The sequence below is a fragment of the Heteronotia binoei genome, chromosome 1, assembly GCF_032191835.1.
Source record: "Heteronotia binoei isolate CCM8104 ecotype False Entrance Well chromosome 1, APGP_CSIRO_Hbin_v1, whole genome shotgun sequence".
Classification (NCBI taxonomy): Eukaryota; Metazoa; Chordata; class Lepidosauria; order Squamata; family Gekkonidae; genus Heteronotia; species Heteronotia binoei.
Genome location: NC_083223.1, coordinates 227,149,249 through 227,172,183, shown reverse-complemented (window position 1 = coordinate 227,172,183; position 22,935 = coordinate 227,149,249). Strand labels below are relative to the sequence as shown.

General features: G+C 43.7%; 1 protein-coding gene across 3 annotated transcripts in view; it reads left to right on the top strand.

Annotated features, from left to right (window-relative positions):
* The window catches only part of FBXO11 (F-box protein 11), a 170,676-nt gene that overhangs the window by 146,454 nt on the left and 1,287 nt on the right, over nucleotides 1–22,935 (top strand). For 2 of the 3 annotated variants that reach the window (XM_060248910.1, XM_060248908.1), the window contains exons 15-22: nucleotides 4,465–4,587; nucleotides 4,669–4,754; nucleotides 6,622–6,698; nucleotides 6,791–6,934; nucleotides 7,454–7,564; nucleotides 8,197–8,304; nucleotides 22,486–22,594; nucleotides 22,762–22,860. In XM_060248910.1, the coding sequence (XP_060104893.1) occupies nucleotides 4,465–4,587; nucleotides 4,669–4,754; nucleotides 6,622–6,698; nucleotides 6,791–6,934; nucleotides 7,454–7,564; nucleotides 8,197–8,304; nucleotides 22,486–22,594; nucleotides 22,762–22,860 (857 nt within the window). The remainder of the gene's footprint in view (nucleotides 1–4,464; nucleotides 4,588–4,668; nucleotides 4,755–6,621; nucleotides 6,699–6,790; nucleotides 6,935–7,453; nucleotides 7,565–8,196; nucleotides 8,305–22,485; nucleotides 22,595–22,761; nucleotides 22,861–22,935) is intronic. The other variant, XR_009555909.1, reaches the window with a different exon arrangement.

The window sequence follows — 22,935 nt, the reverse complement described above, 5'->3', positions numbered from 1 at the left end:
TCCTCTTAAAAAGCCAGGTTTGCAGCATAGAAGTGCTGCTTAACACAGCAGTCACCTTAGACAATCAGGAGGCAGAGGTAGCTCCCAGTGTTTTTGTCATAGTGCAGCTGGTGCATCCAGAGTATCCATTCTGGTTCAGTCAGAACTAGCCACAGTGACCCATGCTTTAGTTACAGCTACACTGGGCTACTGTAATCTGCTGTTCTTAGGGCTACCCTTGAAGATTGCTTATAAGCTGAAGCTAGTGTAGAATGTTGCGGCTGTTGCAGAGCACTGCAGCTAGACTGTGAGTTGGGTTCAGCTACCAGAAGCATGTGACCCCAATACTACAGCAATTAAACTGGCTATCAATCTACTCCTGAGCTCAATTGAAGGTGTTGTTTTTGTAGCTTGGTACTGGGGCATCTTGATGGGCTGCCTTCTCCCATACATTCCTGGCCAGATACTAAAATCACAGGGAGAGGCCTTCCTGACTGTCCCGCTAATAAAAGAAGCTTGTGTGGTGGGTGCAGAAGAGAGGGTCTTTTTGGTTCCCATGATTATGGAACTACTTCCTCATGGACATGAACCTGCCCCTCTCGCTTTCAACCATCAGGAAGCAGTTGAAGACAGTTTTATTTAGGACTGCATTTGAATGATTTAGGTTTTTATTTATTGGCAATCTTTATTGAGAGTTTACATTTTAGGGGTTTTTAAATAATTGTTGTTTTATTTACAATGTAAGTTGCCTTGAGTTCCACAAGATAGAACGGCAGCTAATAAATGTTATTAAAAACAAAACAACCCAGTTAAAGTACACATACAGTGAAATACACACAAACAAAAACTGTTACAGACAGAAAGGAGAAATCACTGAGGAAATGCCAGATGAAACAAAAGTCTTCACCTGCTGGCAGGAGACAGCACAGAAGGGGACAAGCAAGTCTGTCTGGGGAGAGTGTTCCAGAATTTTGGTGCCCCAACTGAGAAGTCACTTTCTTGGCTTACCACTTGCTTTATCTCAGAAGATGGGGTCACCCAATCTAGGCCTTGGATGATGACTAGCTGTTGAGTGGTCCTTCAGGTAGGCTAGTCCGAAGCCATGTACGGTTTCAAAGGTCAACACCAGCACCTTGACTTATTCCCAGAAACAGACTGAAAGCTAATGTAGATGGACTAAGACTGGAGTGGTATGGTCCCTGTGATCTATTCCAGTCAAAATCCTAGAGGCAGCATATTGTACAAGTTGAGTTTATTAAAACTTTTCAGGGGCAGCCCCATGTAAAGTAAATGGCAATCTAGATGTAACCAGAGTATGAACCACAATGGCCACATCTTTTCTCCCCATGAGAAGCTCCAGCTGGCTGATAAAAGGCACTCTTAGGGGGAGGTGTTTGAGTTTCCTGCATTGTGCAGGGATTTGGACTAGATGACCCTGGAGGTCCCTTCCAACTCTATGATTCTGTGATTCAAATAAACGACTGGCTACGTCGATGGTGTGATCAGGAAAGATTCGGATTTCTGGACCATGGCTTACGCTTTCGAGATGGTGGTCTTCTATCGGGAGATAGTTTGCACTTTACGGCGGTAGGGAAAAGGATGTTTGGTAACAGCCTTGCTAACCTAATAAGGAGGACTTTAAACTAAATTGTATGGGGGAGCGAGACAATAATTCAAAGCCTCATATGATGCCAGAAACTGGGGATAAGAATATTCAAGATTTGCAGAGAGTAGCACATACGCTAGGTAAGGTTAACTTGCAGGCTTGTATGGAAACCAAACCCTCAGGATGCATAAAACGTGGATTCCGCTGTCTCTACACAAATGCACAGAGTATGGGAAACAAACAGGAGGAACTGGAAGTCCTAATAAAGGAAGGAGACTATGACATAATAGGCCTTACTGAAACGTGGTGGGATGACACTCACAACTGGAATATTAGGATTCAGGGGTACAACTTATTTAAAAGGGAAAGGCAAATGAGAAAGGACAGAGGCGTAGCAGTATATGTGAAGGAGGTATATACTTGTGAGAAAATATGTGTATCGGAGCATGGCAGCTCAGTTGAGAGTCTCTGGGTAAAAATAAAAGGAGTAAGAAACAACAGTGATATTATTGTGGGGATCTCCTATAGACCACCAAGGCAGGCAGAGGACTTGGATGAGATACTTCTGCAGGAGTCTGCAAAGTTCTCCAAGAGAAGGGATACAGTGATCATGGGAGATTTCAATTACCCGTACATCTGTTGGAAGTCCAACTCTGCTAAAAATGAAAAGTCAAATAGATTCCTGACTTGTCTTGCTGACAACTTCCTTTTTTAGAAAGTGAAGAAGGAAACAAGGGGATCTGCTATCTTGGATTTGATTCTCGCCAACAAGGAAGAATTGATTGAAGAAGTGGAAATAGTGGGCACCCTGGGCAGTAGTGACCATGTGATTTTGGAATTTACAGTTTCAGGGAAGGGAAAAGCTATACGTAGTCAGACTTATAGGTTGGACTTCAGAAAGGCAAACTTTGATAAACTTAGAACTATGCTGGGTAAAATCCCTTGGTCAAAAATACTTAGGAGGAAGGGGGTTCAGGAGGGGTGGGAGTTTCTTAAAAGTGAAATACTGAAAGCGCAATCACAGACGATTTCTAAGAGAAGAAAAAATGGAAAAAGCCTAAAGAAGCCGAAGTGGCTCCATAAACAGCTCTCTAAAGACTTGAGAAATAAAAAAGACTCCTTTAGGAATTGGAAGGAGGGCCTTATAACCAAGGATGAATATAAACAAATCACCAGTGCTTATAGAGAAAAAGTTAGGAAAGCTAAAGCTCAGTATAGGCTGGCCAAAAGTGCTAAAAACAACCTGTTTTGTTCAACATCTTTATCAATGATTTGGATGAAGGAATAGAGGGAATGCTTATTAAATTTGCAGATGATACTAAATTTATGAGGGGCTGCAAGCACTGACGAAGACAGAAACAGGATACAGGATGACCATGACAGGCTGGAAAACTGGGCTAAAACCAATAAAATGAATTTTAACAGGAATAAATGTAAAGTTCTGTATTTAGGTAGGAAAAATCCAATGCATGGTTATAGAGTCAGGGAGACTTGTCTTAGCAGTAGTATGTGCGAAAAGGATCTAGGAGTGGATCATATGCTGAACATGAGTCAACAGTGTGATGCAGTGGCTAAAAGGGCAAATGCAATTTTGGGCTGTATCAACAGAAGTATAGTGTCCATATCACATGATGTGATGGTATTGCTTTATCAACCAGATAGAGCTGTCATCTGTATATTGGTGACTTATACCAATAAAGATTATTGAACTTGAAAAATATTGGTGACAGTCCAGATCAAATCTTCAGATGACCTCACCCAGCTGTTTCATGTAGATCAGGGGTGTCAAGCACGCAGTTTAGGGGCTGAATCAGGCACCCGGAGAGCTCCTATCAGGCCCCTGAGCAACTGGCTGTCATCTGCTTCCTTCTCCCTCTCTCTTGCTTCCTTCTGCATCACAGCTTGCTTTGCAAGGCTTGCTCAATTGCACAGGAGCTACAGAGCAAAATACCTATTTTCTCCATTGGCTGGGGCTCCTCCCATGGGGAGGAAGGGGAGGAGGAATAGCTTGCTTTGCAAGGCTCTCTCAATTGCACAGCAGAGCTACTGAGCCAAGCCTCTCTTCCTTCTATTAGCTTCCTTTGCCCAGTTCCCTGGATCCCATGGGAGAAATACAAAGAAAGCATCTTTAAGACCAATGAGTGCTAACATTTTAAGCATGTTTTAAGTTTTTAAATATATATTTATTTATTTATTTGTGTTTGTCTGTGTTCTTTATAAAATTTATTATCTCTGCTACCTAATCTTAAATAGGTACACACATGGCCCGGCCCGACATAGCTCAGCCCAATCCCACACGGCTCGGCCCAACAAGGTCTCATATCAAATCTGGCCCTCATAACAAATAAGTTCGACACCCCTGATGTAGAAATTGAAATGCATAGAGGACAAAATGATGGAGCCTTGAACGATCCACAGGCCAAAGGCTAAGGAGCTCCATGCCAGTCTTCCAGCACCATTTCCTGAAACCTGCCTTCTAGGTACAGCCAGAACCACTGAAAAACAGCCACCTTCCAGTCCCAAATCAGAAAGGTAGTCTAGAAGTATACCATGATCAATGATATTGAAAGCCACTAAGAGGTCCAGGGAAATCAAAAGAGCTGTGCATTCACTCTTGTTGATCTTCTGGTGCAGGTCATCCACCAGGGCAGCCAAGACTATTTCTGGCCACCAGGCTAGAAAACAGATTGAAAAGGATCCAAAGAGAACTAAAGATTCAGATTCGTGAATTAATACAGGGTTTAATAAAGGAATTCCATTAGGATTTATTTGCTAGAAGTGTAAATGGCAGAGATGTGATCAGGTGAGGGAATGATACCTTTTGAACTGTAAAATACTCTGCTTCAATAATTTAACATATTTTTATTGCTTTATTTCAGCATGAAAAAGGCCAAGGTGTAATTGAAGAAAATGAAGTTTACAGTAATACTTTGGCTGGTGTTTGGGTTACAACAGGAAGCACTCCAGTATTGAGAAGAAATAGAATACATAGTGGTAAACAGGTAAGTTGCTGACCACTGTGTAGGCAGCAGGATGTCATTTTCAAACTGACTTTTTACCCACATGTCTCTTTAATACTTCAGGTTGGTGTTTATTTCTATGACAATGGCCATGGTGTGTTGGAAGACAATGATATCTATAACCACATGTACTCAGGGGTTCAAATCAGGTAAAAATGCCTTCATTTTATTTGCTTTTCGATTTATATAACCTGTTGTCCTGGTCAGAAAGTTGTTCTCCTTACACTTCTGAGCAGTTGCTCTGTATCTGGCTGTTTAACAAGGAGGATGTTATTAGTAGATACTTCTGTTGCTAGACAGACCATTTTCATGGCCTCTAGTCTGAACTTAAGTGTAAATAACTAATGCAGGTATATAGAGTGATAAAATTCTGGTATTCTGCATTATGTCTATGATAATGTTGATTCTGCACAAAAATATCCAAAACTTACGTACAGTATAAATATGTATAGTATCAAAAATATTCTGAAAATTTTGGAGCATTAATTTTTACATTGTAGATTTGGATTTCTGGAATCCAAAGAGCTGCACAGGTTTTCTACATGTTTACTGAGACTCTTCTCTTCCCTACTCCCAGAGAAACTACTACTGAGGGTCAAGGAACCTTCAGAGTGGCATCTGAAGCAGTGAGGAGTTGCATCTGGAAGGAAAGAAAATCAGTAGTGTGCGCACAGACATCGTTTTTCTTTCTCTCACTTTAATCATGCCCCCATTTCGAAGGATTTTTCCACCACACTGATAGCTGAAAGTATTGTCTTTTTAAAAAAAATAACTCCGTTGCTGTATTCCATATTTCAGCGAAAGAAGAAAAGCTCAGTCAAGAGAAATATAAGCACATCTGTCCCATTAAAACCAGTGGTACTTTATCACATTGTTCAGCGAAATTGGGGGAATGTTCAGATGAGCTGAGCCAGGAGTATATGTGTACAGTTTCAATGAGTATTGAAAAGTGTCCGCTTTAGCAGATTTTTGGTCACTGCTTCAGAAGAGGCTAAATGCTCTTTGCCTGTTGAGGAATTATGCCTTCACTGTGCCTGGGCTTTATTTTCTTCATTCTCAGCACAATGAAATCTGGCTTTGTAGTATTTGATGTGGTCCTTAAATGGCTAAGATTATTGACGTGAATAATTGAGGGATTGGTGTTAGGTTATCTTGCTGTAAGTGGTGTCTGCATGTAATTAACTCTCAGGCTCTTGTCTTATGAAGGGAGGCATGGGTTTCAAACCCTATTTCTCAAAGCCTGGAATTTGTTCCGGGGCTGGGGGTGGGGAGAGGGCTGTAGTTCAGTGGCAGAGCATATACTTCGTGTGTAGAAGGTTCCAAGTAGAAGCCATGGTGGCTTTGCTAGATGATCAGAACTGGCAAGTGCAAGGAAAACCTTTGTGTGCCTGAGATCCTGAAGAGCTGCTGCCAGTCATAGTAGATTATAGTGATCTAGATGTTCCAAAGGTCTGACTGTTCAAATGTGATTGTTCCCAAGTCATATTTATTAAATGATTTCAGCTAATTAGGGAAGGAGAAAGATGTCCCAACAACAAAAAAAATGCACAAAAGTTGCAATAAATGAGGGAAACAAATAGAAATTAATAGAATTAAATAAAGATGAACATTGTTTCAATTAAGAGGTTTGGTGGGGAGAAATACCCCCCAGCTGTATTTTAATCAGTAAGTTGAGACAAGAGAACATTTGATGCAGCTTTACTTTTACACTATTGAACTGTCATGTGCCAGAATGTTTCCTGAACTCATGATTGGTCATTGCATTAGTGAGGTGGCAGTCAAATAGGGGATCTTGCAATGTAGACATTACTTACTACACCCTTACAAGGTGAGGCTGTAAGAAGGCAGCACATGAAGCAAAGTCCTTTTGCCAGTCTTGCCTTGAATGTGCTTAGATACTTCTGAGTGACACCCCAAATTACATGGTTCTGATAATACTTTTCATTTTTAATATCATATTAATTTACCTGTATAAACTTTCTTTTGAATAAATGTACTTTCTTTGTTTGCATATAGAACTGGAAGCAACCCCAAAATCAGGCGCAACAAAATTTGGGGAGGTCAAAATGGTGGTATTCTTGTGTATAATTCTGGTAAGTGTTTCTCTTTTTTTGGAGAAATTAAAATCATTACTCCATGCCTCCACAATACCTATCTTGAATTTCGTTTTTTTTTCCTTTCAAAGGACTTGGCTTTATAGAAGACAATGAAATTTTTGATAATGCCATGGCTGGAGTATGGATTAAGACAGACAGTAATCCTACATTACGAAGGAACAAAATCCATGATGGAAGGGATGGAGGCATCTGTATATTTAATGGGGGCAGAGGTAGTAGCTTTTCATTTTTTTCCATGTTTATTAATAGCCAGTCTGCCGCTTTTAAAAATAACGAAATTAAGTGTTACTCTTCTCAGCTGATCACATTTACTCCCCAGAGATTTACAGACAGGACACATTTAGCCATATCTGCCATATTATGTTAGATGCTGTAATTCTCTATTCAGCCACCCAGAATGAGGCTGCATTGCAGTGTGAGAATTTCACTGCGTAAACTAAGGTAATTCTGAAAGACTGCCAATTTCAGCAGAAGAGTGGGAGTGAATACAGAACAGTTTTGCTTGCATCTCATCTGAGCTTTTCAAATTAAAACTTTTTTTAGACTTTGGCAATAACCATGTTTATGAAGAATGTTGTTTATATTAATATTTGGATTTGTTTGCATGGGTTGAGCATTAAAAGGCCTTTCTGTGTATGTTTTTTCTTTTTTTTTACAGTCATTTTTGTTTGTTTGCTTGTAAGTAAAGCTGGGATTTAAGCTTGAATCTCATGTTATTGGTTCTGTGTTAGGCCTCCTTGAAGAGAATGATATCTTCAGGAATGCACAAGCTGGAGTCCTTATCAGCACAAACAGTCATCCTGTGTTGAGGAAAAATAGAATATTTGATGGATTTGCAGCAGGTTTGTTCAGGATTTACATTGTCTTTGCTTATGATAAGATTAGTTAGGTTAAGCCTCATCAGTGTTGAACCTCATTTGAAAAGTTTCATTATTTTAAAATCTCCAGAGGTGTTGCTATTGCCCAAATTGTTACTTGGAAGTTTCCTTTCCCTTCTTTCTTTTGAAGCAACGGGATAGCCAGAACATCATTCTAATGAAACTCCATGTACAGAGGCAGTGTACGGGATATGCATGAGGAAGGGCTGGTGCCTTCATGTCATGCTTGTGAACACAATTGGTAGATTAGATAGACCTTGAGCTCATCCAGCAAGGGAACTCTTGCTTTTTCTTTAACATTAAGTTTTTAATACATTTGTATGTATTTTGTATCATTCAGAAAGCTCCTCAATGCTGTGAGATTATAAAATGGTAATAGTAATAATAATTAAAATCCTTACAAAATAATAGTGTTCTTGAGGTTGCATTTTGATCCTGTAATTTTGAAGGCCACAGTAACTTATGTAAGAGATGCAGTTTCTAATAATTAATCAATTTTGCTGGTTGTATACAAGTTACCAAAGAAGGCAAGTCCTTATGAAAATGGATAAAAGTGTCAAACTTGGTCTAAACTAGCCTTTTTCCTTTTATATAAGGTATTGAAATAACAAATCATGCAACTGCAACTTTAGAAGGCAATCAGATTTTCAATAACCGGTTTGGAGGTTTATTTCTAGCCTCTGGTGTCAATGTGACAATGAAAGGTATGTTGAATTACATGTTTTCTGTAACTTTCTGAATTATTTGGGATTTAAATAAGTTGCACAGCTTAACATTTCTAACACCTGGTCTAAAGAAGGAATTTTGTGAAAACGGGCCATACATTTCACTACCACCACTAGAAATTGCACATATATATTTATATGCTGAGATCAGTGGTAGTCCAATATGCTTTTGAAGAAGAGAAATTAGGAGGGAGAACTGTTGCTGCCAAGCAATAAGGTATCTGAATACATTTGACACAGATTTGTGTATTCTAAAAAAAGTTTAATGAAATTTTACTTTGAAATGGTAACTGCTTTTAGTGGTCTTATTAATAACACTTTTTTATAAATTGGAGTTTTGCTTGATGGGGAAATTATGATCCTGTGCTTCAGACAAATGCTGAGCATATTATGCTAATGGAAGAAACAAAAGCAGCCAGTGATCGATCTGGTGCAGGGACATTTATCCTTACATTAATGTGTTTTCTTGTATTGGGATACAGCAAAGCCTCAAAGGGTAGTTAGTTAGAAGCAGGAAGTAGTTAGTGATGTTTCAGGGAGACTCCCAGGTTGTGAAGCTAGAATAGCAAAAAGAGGAACAGGATAACAAAGGAACACAAGCAAGTATCCCGCAGGAAGAGTGTATGTAACTGGGAAAAGGCCTATAAACCAAATCCACCCAGTCCTAATTTACTGTGACTGAACTCCTTCAATGAGATTATTAGTTTACCCACATTTACAGTGTAATAAAAATGCAACAAGTAGATGAAAAGATAAGAGCAAAAAAACTATGAAGAAATAACTGCATTAGACTTATTAAGAGATAGGAAAGGGGAAGTTTTATGGTAAAAAAGATTATCAATTAAGCAAATCTGGGAAGATTGTAATGCTGAAAGCATTGACTGGAGGAGGCAAATACTTCATGGTCTGTGTGCATCACACTGATGGACTTTTCACCTGCACAGTACATTAATTCAATGGCTTCTAGGCACAAAAATTTTCTCCCTTCAGAGGCACAGGATTGAGTACACATAACCGGGGATGGGGGGAGGAATAGCTTCCCCTTGATACTCTGTTAGCTACAGGGAGGTAGCTCTTGTGAGATTTGGAACCTCCTGTGAGATTTCTCATACTACTAGCTTTCTCATACTTTTGTTATATAACTGAATTGTTTCTTCATTGTTTTTAGTGTTTAGCGGTAGCTATTGCAATATAGTTTGTTTACAAATGCAAAACAATGAATCACCATTCTACTCCCCCTCCCCAGCCTTTCTGTTTATTCTCTGATTTTTGTCTTCTGAGGTCCAGAAAATCACCTTCAATTAGTATTGTACAAAGGAAAACGACCTTCAACTGATGGCCATGATCTGTATCTCCTGTGTCTGGCTGTAATATACAGTTGAGACTTGCATCTTCCACCTTACTAAGCAGTCAACGTGCAACTAATCCTCCAGGCTCTGAGCCACTATTTACAAGAATGTTCTGTCTGTCCCTGAGGTGATGGCAGATAATTCTGAATCAATTACTAGAAAACAGTACACAAAGCCATCAGGAGCCTCTAAGGACAAATATTTGACTACTCCTCTCCCTTCTCCCCACTAGCACTGTACACCTTTGCCAACTTGTTACTGTGAGAAAGCATAACTAATGAGACCTGGGTTCTCATAGCCATCATGCAGTAAGGTTTGCTTCACCTCCTCCAGTGTATTCAGTCCCCAGCTCCACCTTCTCAAGATGGACTACCTTGTAAAGGATAGTGGTGCCATCCTTCCCAAATGGTCTAGGATTCTGTTCAAGATATTTGACTGTCCTGGACAAAGACAGTGGTTTTCCACCTTATCCTTGACATCAACAGGAGTCTACAAATACAGTAGGCCAGGGTTTCCCAAACTCCCCCTCCCCCGGTTATTTCTACACTTTTCCTTCGTGGCCTACTAAAATTTGGAGGTGGAGCCAGGAGACTCTGGGGGTGGAGCTGGGAGACAGGAAAGTACAAACACGCTTAAAACTCTTGCAGTGTTTTGTTTATGAAAGGTAGAATAGTGGGATTTTGCAATGCAGTCTTAAAAATAAAACATCAGGAAAAAGCACGACTCACATGCAGAAAACTAAAAATATATAATGCTCTCAGCCTGGGAAAACATGAAATGGCAGGGCATTTCAAGCTTCTTCATTCCCCCCCCCCCCAGGTCTACTCAGATTAGCAACGGCAAGGAAGGAAGGAAGAAACAGAGAGAGAAGACGGGAAAAGACTGACTGACAGGGGTGGGGGGAGATTGGGAAATAAAGCTTCCCTCTGGCCAGCATCTTTTCCCCTTTATTGCCGCACACCTCCGTCCCCTCCTTCTCCCTTCCCCATTCACCCCTCTGCCTATCTCTCAGCCCTTCCTCCATCCCATTGCTGCATCCCTCTTGGCCTTTGCCCCACCCCTGGGCCGGCCTTCTTCCTGCTATCCTTTCGCTTTGCTCTGGCCAGGCACAGGCTGCTGGGGACGTCAGGATTGCTGCTACTTCAGCTGCTCAGGCTTGGGTGTCACTCCTCCCCCCTGCCATTGCGGAGACCATTGGGGCTGGCTGCAGCTCTCCCAGCAGCAGCATCATCGGTCATGTTGGGTGGGACCGTCCCTGCTGCTGCTCCTCGTTGCTGCATTGGGGCCCCACTGGGCTCACCACCAACAGTGAGGAACAGGGATGGTGTGTGCCCAGTGGGGCCCCAGCGTAGCAATGAGGAGCAGCAGCAGGGACGGTCCCACCCAACACATCCTCCCGGCGCAGCCTCCCTGGCTGGGCTTGGCAGTGCCTGATGATGGCGCCGCCGGGAAAGCTGTGGCCAGCCCTGATGGTCTCCGCAATGGCAGTGGGGAGGAGTGACACCCAGGCCCAAATGGCTGAAGCAGCAAGCAGTCCTGACATCCCCAGCAGCCTGCGCCTGACCAGAGCAAAGTGGAAGGATAGCAGGAGGGGGGCTGGCCTGAGGGTGGGGCAAAGGCCGAGGGGAAGAGGGATGCAGCAATGGGATGGAGGGAGGGCATGGGCAAGCACGGCTTTCTCTATGGGAGGTATCCATGGCCTGCTATAAAGGCGGCCATGGCACGGTACCGGGTCAGGACCGGGTAAATGGGAAACGCCACAGTAGGCCAAATAGTTAGATAGATAGATAGATAGATAGATAGATAGATAGATAGATAGATAGATAGATAGATAGATAGATAGATAGATAGATAGATAGATAGATAGATAGATAGATAGATAATTTTATTTATATCCCGCCCTCCCCGCCGGAGCAGGCTCAGGGCGGCTAACAACATCATTCAATTTCCCTTATACAAAAGACAAGGTTACATTAACATTAAACATTAAAAATTCTGATAAGTTTAAAATCACTTAATTAAGTTGATAAAAGTGCTAATGCTAATTGTGCTTTTATAATGGCGGTAATCATTAGCAATTTCTTTCTTCGTCAGCGAAAGCCAGTCGGAAGAGGAAGGTCTTGCAGGCCCTGCGGAATTGTTCAAGGTCCCGCAGAGCCCGCATTTCCTCTGGAAGTTGGTTCCATAGGTTCGGGGCTGCAGAGGAGAAGGCCCGGTTACGGGTGCATTGCAGCTTCACCTCTTTCGGTCCGGGGGTGGTCAACAAGTTTTTTCCAGCTGACCTCAGTGCTCTCTGGGGTTCGTATGGGGAGAGACGGTCCCTAAGGTAGACAGGTCCTCGACCATATAGGGCTTTAAAGGTAATGACCAGCACTTTGTAACGAATCCGGTATGTAACTGGCAGCCAGTGCAGCTCGCGCAGCCCAGGCTGTATGTGCTCCCATTTAGGGAGCCCCAACAACAGTCTGGCCGCTGCGTTCTGCACCAGCTGCAGCTTCCGGGTTCGGTACAGAGGCAGCCCCATGTAGAGGGCATTACAGTAATCCAGTCTCGAGGTGACCGTTGCGTGAAGTACCGTTGCCAGGTCTTGGCGCTCTAGGAAGGGAGCCAACTGCCTTGCCCGCCTCAGGTGAAAAAAGGCTGACTTGGAAGTGGCTGCAATCTGGGCCTCCATTGATAAAGAAGGCTCCAGTAAAACTCCCAGACTCCTAACCCGGTGCGTCGCTTTCAGCGGCGCCCCGTCGAAGACTGGGAGAGGTATTTCCCCTTCCCGGGCGCCCCGACCCAGACAAAGGACTTCTGTCTTCGCTGGATTCAATTTCAGCCCGCTCCCCCTCAACCACATTGCCATATCCTGCAAGGCCCGGTCTAAATTTTCAGGGACGCAGCCAGGCCGGCCGTCCATCAGCAGATAGAGTTGGGTGTCATCTGCATATTGGTGGCACCCAAGTCCATATCTCCTGGCAATCTGGGCAAGAGGGCGCATATAGATATTGAATAATATTGGTGAGAGAACTGCCCCTTGAGGCACTCCACAATCCAGTGTGCGCCTCCGGGACCGCTCGCCACCAATTGCCACCCTTTGTCCCCGATCCTCGAGGAAGGAGGAGAGCCATTGTAAGGCAGACCCCCTCACCCCTATATCGGCGAGGCGGCGGGTCAGTAGCCGATGGTCGACCGTGTCGAACGCGGCCGACAGATCTAACAGCATCAGCACCGCCACACCGCCCCGATCCAGATGCCGTTGGAGATCATCTACCAGGGCGACCAGTACTGTCTCCGTCCCATGACCCGGGCGAAAGCCGGACTGGCAAGGGTCTAGGATGGAAGCGTCATCCAGAAAACTCTGCAACTGCGACGCCACTGCCCTCTCTATCATTTTACCTAAAAACGGTAAATTAGAGACCGGTCGGTAGTTTGCCAATTCGGCCGGGTCTGCTGTACTTTTTTTCAAGAGGGGTCGGACCAAAGCCTCTTTCAGGGATGATGGAAAGCGCCCCTCCGAGAGGGATCTATTTATGATGTCCCTTAGAGGACATTCAAGCTCCCTCAGGTAGGATTTAATTAGCCAGGAGGGGCATGGGTCCAAATCACAAGTTGTGGGGCGCGCAGAGGAGAGAATTCCGTCAACTTCCTCCAGGCTGAGCGGGTCGAAATGATCCAGAGTTAAATCAGAAGACAGGCAAGGGGCCTCGGGCTCATGTGCTGTATCTAAGGTGATGGGCAGGTCCTGGCGGAGCGACGTGATTTTGTCTGCAAAAAATTTCGCAAAAGCCTCACAGCCTATTTCTAATTCTCTGACGTTTGGTCTGCCCTGGGGCAGTGTAGTTAAATGTCCAATTATTTTAAACAATTGTGCCGGGCGCGAATTTGCAGACGCAATCTTGGCCGCGAAGTACTTCTTCTTCACGGTCTTGACTGCCATCTCATACGACCTCATAAACGTTCTGTAGGATGTTCTCACCGCTTCGCCACGAGTGCGCCGCCACTGCCTCTCTAGTCGTCGGAGTCCTTGTTTCAACCGGCGTAGCTCCAGGGTATACCAGGGAGCCAGCCTTGAACGAGGGCGCAGAGGACGTCGGGGTGCGATCTCGTTGATTGCCCCAGATAGCCGGTCTTGCCAGGCATCAACCAGGGCATCAAGGGAATCGCAAGGGGGCCAAGGATCCCGAAGAGCTGTTTGGAACCGTTCCGGGTCCATCAGGCTCCGCGGGCGAGCCAAAATAGGCTCTCCGCCCTTACAGGGTTGTGGTAGCGTCTCCATACGAGCCTTGAGGGCTAAGTGATCCGACCATGGTATCGCCTCCGTCGCGATTTCGTTCACTTTAATCCCGGCCGCAAAGATCAGATCTAATGTGTGTCCAGCCTGATGTGTGGGAGTCGTAACAAATTGGGAGAGTCCCAGTGTCGCCATGGAAGACACTAGGTCCATCGCCTGAGTGGACGCCACGTCATCGGCGTGGACATTGAAGTCACCCAGGACCAGAAGCCCTGGGTACTCCAACGCCCAGCCGGACACCGCCTCCATCAGGGATGGTAAGGCGCTGGCCGGTGCGTTAGGCGGACGGTACACCAGCCAGATCGCCAACCTCTCCCCGACATCCAACACAAGGCCGATATCCAACACAAGTTTTGTATGATTACCATAAATCTGTCTTCCTCATCTAACACCAGAAGCTTAGTTCATTTCTGTCCACCTCTGGCATGTTTCTAGCCACAGCCACTTTGCTGTGGGAGGAGATCCCACTCCCAATACCCTTTGGTCTCTCTACCACCCTAAATTCTTCACCAAATGCATGCTAGTGGCTGTACAACTTATTCAGTGCTTTTTTCATAGACTGGTTTCTCATGGCTGCTGCTTTGGTCTGTTTCCTCCCCTATATGTGAATGACCTGTATATTCTCAGCCTCTATATCTTCAGTGAGAAGTCCCATTTTTATCTAATAAACTTGAGAGTTTATAGTGCGATTCCTAACCTGTCTCAGGGAGCACCTTACTCTCCTCAGAGATGACTCATGCTGTCATCTGTCCAACATTAGTTTTTCTCCATTATCTGTTACAATCTGCCAGACAAGTCCAGAGGCTGTTAGGTTTTACAGCAGCTTCCATTACTGTAGTGCATTTTGCCAATGAGACTTCTTCAGTGCTGGTTAATTGCAAATTCCAATCAATGCCAGACTCACAGGAGAAACTTCTGTTCTATCAGCAGTATTCAGAGTCTTCTCTGGTGGACTCACACTTACCACCTATGGTAAGGAGTTCCCTTCACATTCCCAGCTCTGTGCAACCATGAGTGCCTTTGATGAGCCAGATGCGAGCTGTATATTTGTCATCTTTAAACTAGACAGTCCTGTGAGTAAACAGAAATGTTGTTGAAACTACAGTTTAACAAAGAGATGGGATCTGTTTACCTGTGTAGTGACCTAGTCCTAGAGTACCTATTTAATCTACATTTTCTAGGTTTGGCACATTGCTCTCAGGGTCCATCTAGGTGTTATTTCAGTTTCACATCCCTTTATTCAGGGACTTTCTTAACTCTTGTGAAGCAGTTTGTTGAGGGCCACACAGGGCTTTATTCTCCAGTGACAGCACTGGCACCTGTGTGGGACTTTTATTGATTCTCCACCCACCCCCCATGTAATGTATTTGAACAATTAGCCACCTATAATCTGTGGCTTAGCTACAAAGTGGCTGTTACGGTTGTAGTTTGCTTAGCAAAGAGTGAACAGGGGACTACCTTTACCTTTTTAATCTCCATACCATAGCGGCAAGCATGTCCTGCACGCAGCCATTGCCATTCTATTGAAGATGGCCTTTAGGGTAAGCAAGTTAATCTCTCAGTTCATCATCATAGCTTCTGTGCAGGCACACATGGGACTGCACTTTTGCAGGCCAGCCATGGAAAGGAAACTCGCAAGCTATTTTAAGAAGTTTTTAGAGCCCCAGGAGTGCCTCTTCTCTCAGTGTGCCTCATATAGTTTCCCACCCAAATGGTCACATGACCTGGGAGGGAAGGCACTCCTCCCTCACTAACCAAATTAACCTCAGGATTTCGGTGAGATGGCACTTTTTTCAAAAAATATGAATGGCATACCTTAAAATGGCACAAAATGACAAACACAAATCTTGTCTATTATGTTTGAGGGAAGTCCATAATACTGCCTCATGCCTGACTTGCTGCCCCTGCACCCTCAAAGCCAGGGAGGAAAGAGCAGCTATGCTAAAGGCAGCATTGTGGGAAAGAGCTTTGGGAGCCACTCATCCCACTGCAGAAAAGGGCTCAAGTTCTGAGACAGGTACCAAGGCCCTTTCAGTAAATTCATTACTGGCTTCATTACCGCAGCTGCTAAAAAAAGCAACTCTGCTATGGTCTGCTTTTGAGCCACCAACAAAGAACTCACTCCACCATGAGTTGCTGGCCCATTCACCATTGCCAAGCTACAAAGTACTGTCTTAACATCAACAGTCCCCCTCACCGCCTTCTTGATGGTCTAAATCTCCTCAGGGTTGATGTGCTTCCCTTGCCTTCCATCATCTTCAAGACCAAGCGCCAGTACTGGATGACCCAATACTGACATCTCCTTGCCACCAATCTCAAAGTCTAATCAACACCAAACTGTCCCCAGTGCTGAGAGCTCTATCACTATTGAAGTGGTGCTGAGGTGTGCCTTACAGTGGCATTTGTCTTAACAGTGACATTTTCAAGATTCAGCCAGCACAACCTCACAGACAGAAGGCTTGACAAGATGAGCATCTGAGGAAGGATACACAGCAACAACAAAACAACCTCTGGATTCACTACCTAATGATGTGTTCCCCATGCCATGGGGCTCTTAGGACCAATACCAGTTTCCAGTATGTGGTACACTATCTTGATCATCTAAGTCACATGACAAATGACATGCAAAGTCTCATCATTTCATGATTGACCTTGACTCTCAATATTTGGATTCCGAAACAGGTTTCAGTAGAGTCTCAGAGAATGATTCAAAGGAGGCTTCCTTACCTTTGCCTGATATGGTTACTGAACCATTGGCTCTGTCTCCCATGGAAAACTTGAAGCTCTATGCTGAGCAGATCATTCGCATGGCAAAAGCTCTGAACCTCCACAGAGCCCAAATCATCAGACCCTGATAATGGATGTTCTGTACAATTCTGAATCTGGCCCCATGGCTTTACCATTCCTGCAGGGCATGCAGGATGCTGCTGCCATGAATGCTTGGACCAAGCTGGCTTCAAATGTGGCATCATCAAGAAAACTCAAAAACCTGTAAAAGGTGAAAGAGGAAACCTGGGAGTTCCTTTTCCCAGCACTCAAAAGTCAACTCTATGCTGTTCAAGGTTCTCTGCTTGCCAGAGGATGATCTCACTTGTCTCCAGTGGATAAAGATACGATCAAAAAACTGGACTTCCTAGCCAGAAGAATCTACTCATTGGAAGCATTGAGACTGAGGGTTGCCAGTTTTCCTGCCATAATGGCAATGTTATTATGGGTAGAATTTGTAGACTTAGAGTCTCAGAAGACAAGAAACCTTTATGGAGAGCCAGTTTGGTGTAGTGGTTAAGTGTGCGGACTCTTGTCTGGGAGAACCGGGTTTGATTCCCCACTCCTCCACTTGCACCTGCTGGCATGGCCTTGGGTCAGACATAGCTTTGACAGAGGTTGTCCTTGAAAGGGCAGCTGCTGTGAGAGCCCTCTCCAGCCCCACCCACCTCACAGGGTGTCTGTTGTGGGGGAGGAAGGTAAAGGAGATTGTGAGCCGCTCTGAGACTCTTCGGAGTGGAGGGCGGGATATAAATCCAATATCATCATCTTCTTCTTCTTCTATCTTAGAGGGCCAGAAGCTGAGTAAACAGCAGCTAAATGTGGCTTACCATGCTGCCAATTACCATAGTTGATTGATGGCATCAGGAATTGTATTCAGGAGGTTGTCAGCCTTTTCACCAGATACCAAGGCTAAAGTTGAAGACCTCCCCTTTGAGCTATTCAGTGACCAAAGTCTTGGATTGCGTCCAGAAATATAATATCACTGCAAGGTCACTGGGTATCACAACCAGTAATATCCACCTATATTGGTAGACTTGGCCTCAGACTGTCACCTTGCACTGAGCCTTAGAAAACATACAAGCACTGGGGGGCAGGGGGAGAGACTCCTGCAGTCTACTTTTTTTAGATCAATATGACAACCAGCATTACTAATCCTGCCAAACCTAACAAACAGGAAGTTGCTTAAATATTATCAACCTGCTCAGACTACTTATTTATTCATATATTTATATCACACTTTTCCCTGTGACTAAAGACAACTTACAAATCATACTGAAAAGCATAATAGGGGTGTGCAAAATAAATCATTTTTCCAGCTCCATTGTTTCCTATGAGGACCAGTATAGTCAATGGGCCTCATAGGCTATAACTGCAAATCAATCCTGATGTATCTGGGGCTCGTGGGTGGGGGCATGTTTTTTGAGACAGAGGCACCAAATCTGTAGCATAGCTGATGCTCCCTATTCTTCAAAAAGCCCCCAAGTTTCAAAAAGACTGACCAGATGGTCTAATTTTATGACCCCCAGAAGGTGGTGCTCCTATCCTCAATTGTTTCCAGTGGAGGGGGAAATGCCTTCTAATGGGCTGAGCCTGCCACTGCCAGTTAAAAAGATGTGCTCCAGCGCCCCCCTAACACAGCTTAGCGCGGGAACTTTGGTTACAGGTGGGACACATTCACCATCCAGTTTTAGATCCCTTTATCTAACAGCCTGTTTAATCAACCCATCTCACTCTTGACACAAAGGGTGTCATGTGTTGATTTCTTCATGGAGACCCTCCACACATCAGTCATATAACTACAAATGGAAAAGGTTCTGTACATGGGCTGTTGATCAGGGCATCAACCCTGTTAACTGTGACATATACAAAATCTTTTGAGTATCTCTTGACCTTGAAAGATGGAGACCTCACACCTTCATCTTTAAAAGTCACTCTTTGCTGCTGCGCACTTTCTTTCTGAAATTCCATACAGAAAAGATCACATCTGTAATTTCTTCTTAAGGTAGTTGCCAGATTCCATATGGGTTCAAGACGTTACTCTCCTGGTATTTTCCCCATCCTCTATCAGTACAGCAGAAAAAAGTTTATGCATACTAGACGTTAGAAGGGCTCTTCTATTTTATTTAAAAAGTACAGAAAGAGTTCAGGCAGGACAGAAGTTTATTATTATTATTTATTGGATTTATATCCCGCCCTCCCCGCTCAGGATGGCTCACAACAATCAAACTAAAACAATAAAACAATAGATAAGCATTAGAGTTTAACAATTAAAACAAGTTAATAATAACAAATAGTTTAAAACAATTTTGGTGCTAGTATCATTAATTTCACGATGTTCAGCAATGTTGGGCATGCTCTTATACTATTATTCAGCTGAAGGAGAGTTGAATAGTGCTGTTTTACTAGCCTTGAAGAACTGGGCAAGGTCCCACAAGGCCCTCACTTCTTCTGGAAGTTGGTTCCACCAGTAGGGGGCCGCAATTGAGAAGGCTCTCTCTCTAGACTTCAGTCTCACCTCTCTTGGCCCAGGGATCGACAATAAATTCTGCGTCCCAGATCTAAGTACCCCCTGGGGAATATGTGGGGAGAGACGGTCCCTAAGGTAGACAGGTCCTTGGCCATATAGGGCTTTGAAGGTAATAACCAGCACCTTGTAGTAAATCCGGTATACTATTGGCAGCCAGTGCAGCTCCTGCAGCCCTGGCTGTATGTGCTCCCATATAGAGAGGCCCAATAACAGCCTGGCCGCCGCATTTTGCACCAACTGCAGTTTCCGGATATGAGACAAGGGCAGCCCCATGTAGAGGGCATTGCAGTAGTCCTATCTCAAGGTGACCATCTCATGGATCACAGTTGCCAGGTTGCTACGCTCGAGGAAGGGGATCATCTGTCTTACCCGCCTAAGATGGAAGAAGGCGGATTTGGCAGTGGCTGCTATCTGGGCCTCCATTGCCAATGTGGGCTCCAGCAGCACCTCTAGGCTTCTGACTCTGGGCGCCATTATTAGTGGCGCCTCATCAAAAGTTGGTAGGAGGGCTTCTCTTCCTGGACCGTGACTCAGGCTCTGTAACTGTAGCGTTAGTGCTCTCAATAATTTTACCCAAAAAGGGTAAATTCAAGACCAGCTGGTAGTGTGCCAATTCATCTGGGTCTAATGTTGGTTTTATTTCCTTCAGAGGTCGCAATAGAGGTATAGCCACGTCTGTGCAAACTTTGTCCAGGTAGGTAGTTTCTGCAATTAAGACAGCATACACTGAGGCAAGTTGGAGCAAAGGTGTGCTAGGAGGTGCTGGTGAACAAAATTTTAGCTGGCAATGCAAGGATTTTTGCCTCCACTCACAAGTGAAGGCAATTCCTCCTCCATTGGAGACAATGGAGGATGGGGGCACCTCCTTCTGGGTCCCATAGGACTGGACCCCCTGGCAGTCAGTCTTTTTGAAACTTGGGGGGAGGGTTGTGGAGAGGCACCAGTAGCTTTGCTGAAAATTTGGTGCTTCTACCTCAAAAACAGCCTCTCCCCCAAGTCCCAGATACTTCTGGATCTATTCTACATTTTATAGTCTTTGGGGCCTACTGAAGAACAGTAGGATCCTGTAGGATACATAATGGAGTTGGGATGGGGGGGGGAGATATTTTTTTTCACACTTCTATTGGGCTTTTCAGTTTGATTGGTAAGCTGCCTTGAGCCTTGGTAAAAGTGGGATATAAATATTTGAATAAGTATAGGCAGGCAGGTTGATAACATTGCAACTTCCTGTTTGTTAAGTTAGGCAGGGTTCTGACAGTGGTTGTTTCACCTCTTTTATACTTGACCTGTAATGCTGGTTGTCATATTCCACTAAAAAACAAAACTAAAACTAAAGTAACCAGCAAGAGGCGCCCCCCCGGTAAGTTTTCTAAGGCCCAACTGAGGGTGATGGTCCAAGGACAAGTCTGCCAATATAGTGGATGGGGGTGGGTGGACCTGTTCTCTGGAGGCCAGGTCTATCCATGTACAATAAAATTTCTTGTTTTTCTTATAATGTTTAAATTATTCTTATAGTTTAAAAGAATTCATTCTGAGATTTTTACAAGGCTACGGAAATAATCTTATAAAACACTAATTTATGCAATAGTCGAATATAGACTTGCTCACAACTTTAATGCTACTATCTCATTTTGGTTCACGATGTAGAAATTTTGCTCACAACACTGTGGAACTTAAAGGGAACATTGGATAGGAGCTGTCCAATTAAAGTCTCTGCCCACTCTTCAAGGGCCCAGGCTTCTTAACCACAGCCTTCTCATTGAGACTACCTCTTGCAAATGCCTGCAAGGCAGCCACATGGCCAGTGCCCACAACCTTGATGTGACATTACTCAATGGATGTCAATTCCAGGAGCAAGGCAGCTATGGGAAAAGCAGTGCTACAGTCACTTTTCCACTGATCCAGCCCACACCCTCTTCTGTGGTGAGTGAACTTGCTATTATCCCATGTGGGACTGCACAGAAGCCACGATGAAAATGGGTTTGCGCTTATCTGCTGTAACCATTGTTCATCTAGTCTTATATGCAGGCACACATCCCTCCCTGATTTCCTTGCTGTGGACTTCTGCTCTCAATACTTGATGGTGGCAAAGGGAAAACTGAGGGAGGAGTGCACCTGTTTGGGTAGGAAACTAGGAGGCACATTGAGAGGAGGGGGGGGAGCACTTCTGGGGCTCTAGAAATTTCCTAAAATAGCTTCTCTCCATGACTGGCTTGTGAAAGTGCAGTCCCATATGTACCTGCACAGAAGACCATTTGATGAACAAGTTACAGTTAAGTGCAACCCTGTTTTTCCACAGTCCTTGCCTTCCACATCAAAATGATTATATCTTTCAGAAAAACCCTGGTCTGTGTTAGAGAAGCACAAGTAGGGGACAAATAGAGTCCTGTGTCCCTGCTACTGGTTCATACTACAAAATAGATTCTGTTACAAATTGGTGTCCAAACTGCTACCTACCACAGAGTCCACTCTATCTGGAATATTGTCAAATCCACTATTTTCAGCAAGGGCACAGTACCATAGAAAAGAGCAAGGGTGCTACTGGACTCTTGCTCTTTTCTACTACTACAGACAAACACAGCTACAAATCTTGCACTATCTTCAAGAATTATGTAGATCATCTTACAGATCAGTTGTCCACCTTATAAAGCATTATGCCTTGGACACGAGGGCTAAACAGCATATATTCTTCAGCAGTGATACTGTGCTTTTCTCACAATCTCACTTGTTCCCACCTCTAGGTAATCTTGCTGGCATTTGTTCAGTGTGCTTGCACAGACCATGAACACGTTGCTCTTCTTTAACTGAGGTTCATTTTCTTATGCAGACAATCCACTCTTTCCCCTGTATTTTGTGCATTTTAGTCTGCTGTGTTATTCTAATGACAAAATAAGTACCAAGTGCTGGTTGGGATAGGTGCTTGGGATAAGATTGCAAAACCCATTCAGAGAATATCAGTTACCAGTACGGAACCTGTTCTTTTTAGTTTTGTGTATTTTTGTATTCTAGATATGATCAGATAACTTTTTTAATATTTTAATTGCGGTATAATTTGTATTCTATTGTAAGACACTGAACAATTTTTTGGATAATAGGATAGAAACACTTTTCCAGAATTTTATTTCAGTTCATATTTAGTACATGGATAGCTGAAACCTTGGCTCTTGTACTGAGTGACTCTTCAGTGTGCTACAGTAAAATAATATTGTAACACCTGAAATAACCTTTTGTTGCAGATAATAAAATAATGAACAATCAAGATGCCATAGAAAAAGCTGTTAGTAGAGGCCAGTGTCTATATAAAATATCAAGTTATACCAGCTACCCCATGCATGATTTCTATAGGTAAGTGATTAAACCTGGCAGACCTTTTCACAGCTTATGCTGCTTTTTTCAAAAACAATATATTGATTTGTCTACTTTTGGTACTATATTTACCTATCAAGGCTCTAAAGTTTCTTGTCTTTTAAACACTATCAAGTCTGCTTACATCAGTCTTTGTTGTATTCTAGGTGTCACACTTGTAACACCACAGACCGCAACGCCATATGTGTAAACTGTATTAAGAAGTGCCATCAAGGACATGATGTTGAATTTATTAGACATGATAGGTACATTGAACGACTACTTTTGGTGAAATCTTGGTACCATTTTCCAGCAAACATTCATTCAAAGATTTTGTCTTC